At 40.6% G+C, this 7,087-nt stretch overlaps 1 protein-coding gene across 1 annotated transcript in view; it reads left to right on the forward strand.

Annotated features, from left to right (window-relative positions):
* The window catches only part of bgnb (biglycan b), a 47,828-nt gene extending 44,099 nt beyond the window's left edge, over positions 1-3,729 (forward strand). The window contains exon 8 of the mRNA XM_080733088.1: positions 331-3,729. Within this exon, the coding sequence (XP_080589214.1) occupies positions 331-528 (198 nt within the window). The 3' untranslated portion in view covers positions 529-3,729. The remainder of the gene's footprint in view (positions 1-330) is intronic.
* Positions 3,730-7,087: the final 3,358 nt, after the last annotated feature.

Below are 7,087 nucleotides of genomic sequence, written 5' to 3' on the forward strand. Positions count from 1 at the left end.
CTTTCGATCAAATCAGGAGAGGCATTCATCAGTTTCAATTTGATTGTGCTCCACTTTCAATTCTGTCTGCTCGTTTTATTTCATCGCTTCCAGTTTCAGTTGTTTATCCTGTATCTTGTATCTCTCGATTGGATAAAATTGGTAGCCTGACCAGAAAATGTATTTTCTGAGACAGGGAGAGCCCCTGTTACTGAACAAACACTCAACAGCAATGATTAGGCTACTATCAGAATATAGAGCCACCGTATTTAACACTTATTTTGACCCAAATAACAGCACTTACACCCCTCCTCACCAGCACGTTCTGCTATACCCCTTCCCGTCCCCTAGGTGGTGTACCTCCACTCCAACAGCATCAGTCAGGTGGGCGTGGACGACTTCTGTCCCCGGGGCTTCGGGATGAAGAGGACGTTCTATAACGGCATCAGCCTCTTCTCCAACCCCGTCAAGTACTGGGAGGTGCAGCCCGCCGCCTTCCGCTGCGTCAGCGACCGGCTGGCCATCCAGTTTGGAAACTACAAGAAGTAGTGTGGGGCAAGCCAGAGACTAGGGATGGGACGATATGAACATGTCATATCACGATTATTGTGACCAAAGAAATCACAGTTTACGATATTATCGTGATAATCAAAATATCCCCAACATCCTGGGGCGGAACGTTTGCCAAAAATAGCAGATCTACAAGCTCACACAACGTGTCACAAAGTGATGCGTTGTGAGCTTGTAGATCGGCTATTTTTTGGCAAAGAGATTTGGTAGATGGTGACAAAAAAGACTGTATTAAGTACGTATATTATAAGTACGTTTTACCAATAGAGGGTTTAAATGGTACCGGATATGCAGCTTGGCGAATAAAAGGCGAATTGATCCCACTGCATGATGGAGGACAATTTCACGATGAATTAAATCTCCACGATATGATTATCGTGAGTGTTTTTATCACAATAAACGATAATATTGCTTATCGTCCCATCCCTTGCAAAGACAGGGAGAGATGTGGGGAGGTAGAGGGGGAAGGATGGAGCCAGTGGTTGAAAAAAGTTTTATTTAAGTGAAAGTTTCAATGCTGCAGTGTAGAAATACTCTGTTACAAGTAAAAGTCCGGAATTTAAAATGTACTTAAGTAAAAGTAAAAAAAAAGGTATTGGTATCAACATTAGTGTCAAAAGAGTGAAAAGTAGAAAGTACTTATTATGCAGAATGCCACATTTCACAAGTTTTCAAATGCTTGAAAATCTTTTGAAAATAGCAGATCTACAGTACAAGCTCGAGCTTGCAGATCGGCTGTTTTCAAATGGCCGAAATGCATACAAGGCTGAAGTGTACAGTGTATGTTTTGTAATAATAATCAAATTCTACAAATTAATTAGTTGTCAAATAATTGTAGCTGTGTAAAAGTACAATATTTGCCTCTGGGATGTAGTGGAGTACAAGTAAAAATACTGAAAATTGGAAATACTCCACTACAGTAAAAAAAAAAAAAGAAAACTCAAAATTGTACTTAATTACAGTACCTGAGTAAATGTACTTAGTTTCTTTCCACCACTGGACGGAGCTACAGGAATTGAGATGAGGAAGTTAAGTAATAAGTAAAGCAAAGTTATTATAAATGAATAGAACAATTTTTTTTTTTTTTTTTTTTCATTTTTTTTTTTTTTTTTTTTTTTTTTGAGAGGGGGAGAGAAATGGAGATCGTGAGCGAATTAGCCATACTTAGTTGACCGGAGTCCCCCAGAGCTCAACACTAGGTCCGCTCCTTTTGTCTCTACAGCAAAATCTCGTTGGGGAAAATAGCCAATCTACGAGATCGCAATTTTGTGCGAAGTGGTTAACAGAACGACTAAATGCAAAGAGAAATGAAAACTATTTTTTACAAAGAACTTGAAGAGACTGGAAAGCCATGTGCCTACTTTTCACACTAAAATATAAAATGTCACCAAAATGCTAAGCAGAATTTATGTTTTTTTGCCACACTGGGCATAGATTGTTTGTGGAGCCTTTTTGAAAGGAATGTATTGTTATTTTTTTCCCCAGCCAAAAGTATGGAACAATAAGTATTGAAAACCTGTGAAGCATCGTTTCATTTCATTCCTTTTTATTTTTCCATGATAGCTCTTATTGTGATAATAGTTATTTTAGTATGTATTATGATTTGGTAAAGATGAGATACAGTAGAAAATCAATTCAATACATGTTGTGTATGTATAGTTACGGTGCTCTTTCTATGGGATGTTGTGTCTTCTGGTTCTGGAGTCGCGTTCTAAACTTTTACTTTTGTTTCTTGCTGGTCTGAAGCCATTTGGAGGTTGCATTGTGTTATCAAAGTGTACTGTATGTCCATTATTGGGTAATTTTCACACCATGTACGGTCATAGCACAAAATAAAATTAAAGCCACAATTCCAGTGCATCAGTCCAACAGGTTTTGTAACTGAATGTCAGGGGAACAAACGGAATAGACGCTAAATCAGGTTCAAGATTAGAATTACATTGTGTCTTTAAAGGTGCTTTGACTGAATATTTTATTAGCAGTTTACAACAGAAGAAGAACAAAAAAAGCACAGGAGAGTACAAATACACGGTCTGAGGATTTTAAACCCAAGAAAGCCTATGGCTTGTTTCCATTGGGGTCTTTGTACTCAATTGATATATAAATGACATTTAAAGTTAAAGCTCTAATTGCTATAGTACTTGTTCAGTACCTCCCCATCTCTCCAGCTATTTAGAAAGCAGAATTGTATATTTTCAGCTGGGTCACTCACTAATTGTATTCAATTTCAGGAGAGAGAGAAGCCATTTATCAGCTTCAATTTGATAGCGTTCTGGTGCCAATTTTTGGATGCTCATTCAGTTGTTTCATCACTGCCAATTTTCACTTGTTTATCCTGTTTCCCGCATATGCGTCCACTCTCCTGATTGGGTGAAATTGGTGTCCCGACATGAAAATGTATTTTCTGTTTACAGAAGAGCTGGAGAGAGATGGGTGAGACCCCTGTTACTGAACAAACACTCAATAGCAATGATTAATATGGGAAAACAGAGATACTCAACATGATTTTGAACCAAACAATCTACTCCACCTTATTACAAATGTCTGTTAAACTGCAGGAAACAGTTTTAACACAACCAATCTGAATAAATAATAGCCTAATTTTTCACATTTCCCCCCCTGTTGTCCTGATTTAACAGCACCAACCTGCCAGTGTTGTATACAGTGATGAGTATGAGTATCCTGTGCCTGTACAAACTATTATGCTTGTCTGTATTATAATTTAGTAGAGCATCCCTTGAGGGGATACTGGGTCTGGGTGTAGAAGGGGGGGCCTTGTCCCATATAGAAAGAACACACACAATAGCTTTGGCCTGAACCACAGAGTGCAGTGTGCCCTAAAGTAGGGCCCCAACAATCCCAGTGTCTGGTGCATTTGTTTTACACAGCTTTTTCATTTTTCTTTCTTTCTTTTATGCTTTATTCGCCTGGGTGGGGGTGGGGTATTAGGAGGGTCAAATGGGAGTTAGCCTGTTGTTTAGGTTGGTCTCTACGGTATATATGGCCCCTATTACTTTAGCCATGCGTATTCTGCCTTTTGTAATGTCCTTGTAATCTGACAAGCTACTTTGCTGCATGTGAATAAAAGACATTTTTAGCCTGCCCAGCCCTGCCGCATCGAGACAAGAGGGGAGAAAGGAAGAGATGACCTTGGTTTGCAATGTTTGTGTGTGCGAAATAAAGGAGACATTCAATTCACAACAGTTGATGAGTGAATGTGGTGACGCATAACAACATAGGATGAGCGGAGGAAAGGGGAGAGGAAACATACCCATGCACAAGCACACACTGGATGAATGGATGGATGGTGGCACTTGGTAGATAAGATAAATATTGTATAGATAGATACTGTAGATACTGTAGATAGATACTGTAGATAGATAGTGAGTGAGTGAGTGAGTGAGTGAGTGAGTGAGAGAGTGGAGAGCTGGAGATCTAGGGAGAAGAGTAGCCCTTGAATGGCTGTGATAGTATGCATTCATGTGATAGTACATGCATTCATGTGATAGTACATGCATTCATGTGATAGTACATGCATTCATGTAGTCCTATTCCAGATACTGTATGAAATGTATACAACATCAGCCAATCTATAGGGCTGTCAATCAATAAGGCTACAGCTGGTCTAGTATCATTCAAGCACACACAGGTGTGGCCCACTCTCTCTTTTTTAAACTTAAGTAAAAGTATCAAAAAGTATCAATACTGCAGAGTAAAAGTAAAAGTCCTGAATTCAAAGTTTACTTAAGTAAAAGTACAACAATATTGATATCATAATGTACTTTAAAGTACAAAAAGGAAAAGTAGGATGTGCAGAATGTCCTATTTCAAGTTTTCAAAATATCTTTTGAAAATAGCAGATCTACAATCTCACAATGCATTGTATCCCACACATTGTGTTGATCTGCTATTTTCAAATGGCTGAAATGTATAAAGGGCTGAAGTGGTTAATGTAGGCCTATTGTTTTCGTAATAATAATCAAAATACCAGGGGGTACCCAGCAAAATGTATGATAGTCAGGAGGACTCGGGAACCAAATTGACAAATGCCAGGGCAGGAAGGCCATCAAATAAAACAAGATTTTAGTCAAATTAAAATAATTTGTTGAATTTAAGGGTTAGGGATGATAACCTAATCTGCAGTGAAATACATGATGGTATTTACAATAGTATGATCCATGCTCAGCCCTGCACCAATCAAAGTCACTGGATTGGTTTAAATGGGGATGGGGACTACATGGGGACTATTGTCTACATAACAAGAAAGAGACACCGGTGTCTAATGTCTACATATTGACAAGAAAGAGACCAAGGAGAAGGTGGTAGGCTACAGTCAGCTTGGGCATTCAGGCCACTGTGGCCTCAGGTCATATCATTTCTCTGAGGGGCACAAGGCCAAACTGAGGGGCATGGCCTTCATGCCCTCCATGAAATTCCTGCCCTGGTATCTGCACACTTCTAAAGTGACAGGACTTTTTAATTCCTCTAAAATGTCAAATTAAACAGTGGCCAAATTGTCAAATATCAGTGGTAGAGATTGTGAAAATAGCAGATCTACATGCTCACAATGCCTTGCGTTGCGAGGCGTTGTGAGCACGTATAGCATAATATCTGCTATTTTCACAGCAGTAGATCTGCTATTTTCACAATAGAACTGTGTTATAGAAAATGTAATGCCTCAACTCTTAGTGCTCTTCAGGTTGGAGGGGTCCCCAGTTAAAATATGATTATTTTGGGGGTCACAGCCTGAAAAGGTTGAGTTGTTAAACCACTGGTGTGCACAGTCAGGGGCGTCACAAGAGGGGGGAGGGGGGGGAGGGGGGGGGGAGACTGTTACTAGGGCCCAAGGTGGAGGGGCCTTGGCTTAATTATTTAATACTTTAGCTATTGAAAAATAGCAGATCTACAAGCTCAAAGCGAGGCACCGAGTGCCGGCGCTGCGAGCTTGTAGATCTGCTATTTTTGAAGTCTTTGATAGGCTATGTATTTTTTAAGCGAACATTTGTAACTCAAATTTTGCTTCTGGGGGGTCCCTGGAACAAATATTTTGAGATGGGGTATTTTGAGATGGGGGACTTACCCCAGATAGCAAAAAATGTAGATTCAACGTTGACATATAGTGGGTAGTGTTGAATTTTGGTTACGATTGAAGACTGATGGTTTTTCTACATTGATTCACTGTTGTATTGCAGCGCAACATTCAAGGCTTGAAATGCCAGCATTGAATCTGCGTTGAATCTATGGTCCAAATTCAACATTAAAATGTCAACATCTTTTTTCTTGATGGGGGGAGGGGGGAGGCACACCCCTCCTCACACCCCCCCCTCCCCCCATATAATGATTGAAATGACAACATTGATTCAACGTTTTATCCATGCAGTTTGCCATTTTCTTTTATTTTTTTCTTGTTGGGGGGAGGGGGGCAACCCACTCCTCCTCCTCCCCCCTCCTCCCTCCCCCCTCCTCCTCCTACCAACATTGATTCAATGTTTATCTATGACATTTGCCTTATTCTTTTTTGACGGGTGAGAGAGGGGGGATGCCTTCGCCTCCCCTCCCCTCCTCCCCCTACCTTCGCTAACCCTAACCTTAGCTGCCCTTGGGTTAGGGTTAGCCTTCTGGAGCCCATGGAGTGAATCTAAAATCAGATTCTCGATCAGTGCGTCGCTCCGATTCGCCCAATATAAGTTTCCTTCCACACAGACCTACGGTTTACAACTATAGGCTCTTAAAGGACAACTCCGCCCTAAATCACTTCTAGGCTGTGTTTCTTACTTGTTTTGATCCAAAATGACTGTCCATGGGGTCTATTAGGCATAAATGCTCCTGTTGTCTGATTTCCACAGCCAAAGCCAGCAGTCCGCAAAGCATAAAGTGGAACCCATAAGCCTCTTGCTTTTACACTCTTTATTTCTAGTCAAAAGTAATTTTCTTTTTCATGAATGTGTTACTAGTTGTCATTACAAACACATCCATGCCTTTGTTATCCCATACAAGCCACCACAGTCTCTAAAATCATGTTTTGAGGTCAGCACTCTGCTGAACTGTCAATCAAAGTGAACGTACTGGCCAATCACAGTGCGTCTTTTCCGGGACTTGGCAAAAAGCATAACAGCCTAACATCTGTTTAGCAGTGTGTGGTGTCTTTTTTTGAGACATCCAAGGCATGGATGTGTTTGTAATGACAACTAGTAACACATTCATGAAAAAGAAAAATCACTTTTGACCACAATAAATAGTGTACAAGCAATATGCTTATGGGCTCCAGTCTATGCTCTGAGGGCTGCTGGCTTCGGCTGTGGAAATCGGACAACAGGAGCATTTCTGCCTAATAGACCCCATGGACAGTAATTTTGGATCAACACAAGTAAGAAACACAGCCTAGAAGTGATTTAGGCGGAGTTGTCCTTCAATTTCCAAGTGCAGCGGTTCTCAAACTATGGGTCGCGACCCAAAGTGGAAGGAAAAAAAGACGATGTCCCTCACTCGGATATTACACCAGGCAGTCGTCTCGTGCATCAACTGACGACGATAGGCC

Source organism: Nannobrachium achirus (genome assembly GCF_963921795.1).
Source record: "Nannobrachium achirus genome assembly, chromosome: 9".
Taxonomy (NCBI): domain Eukaryota; kingdom Metazoa; phylum Chordata; class Actinopteri; order Myctophiformes; family Myctophidae; genus Nannobrachium; species Nannobrachium achirus.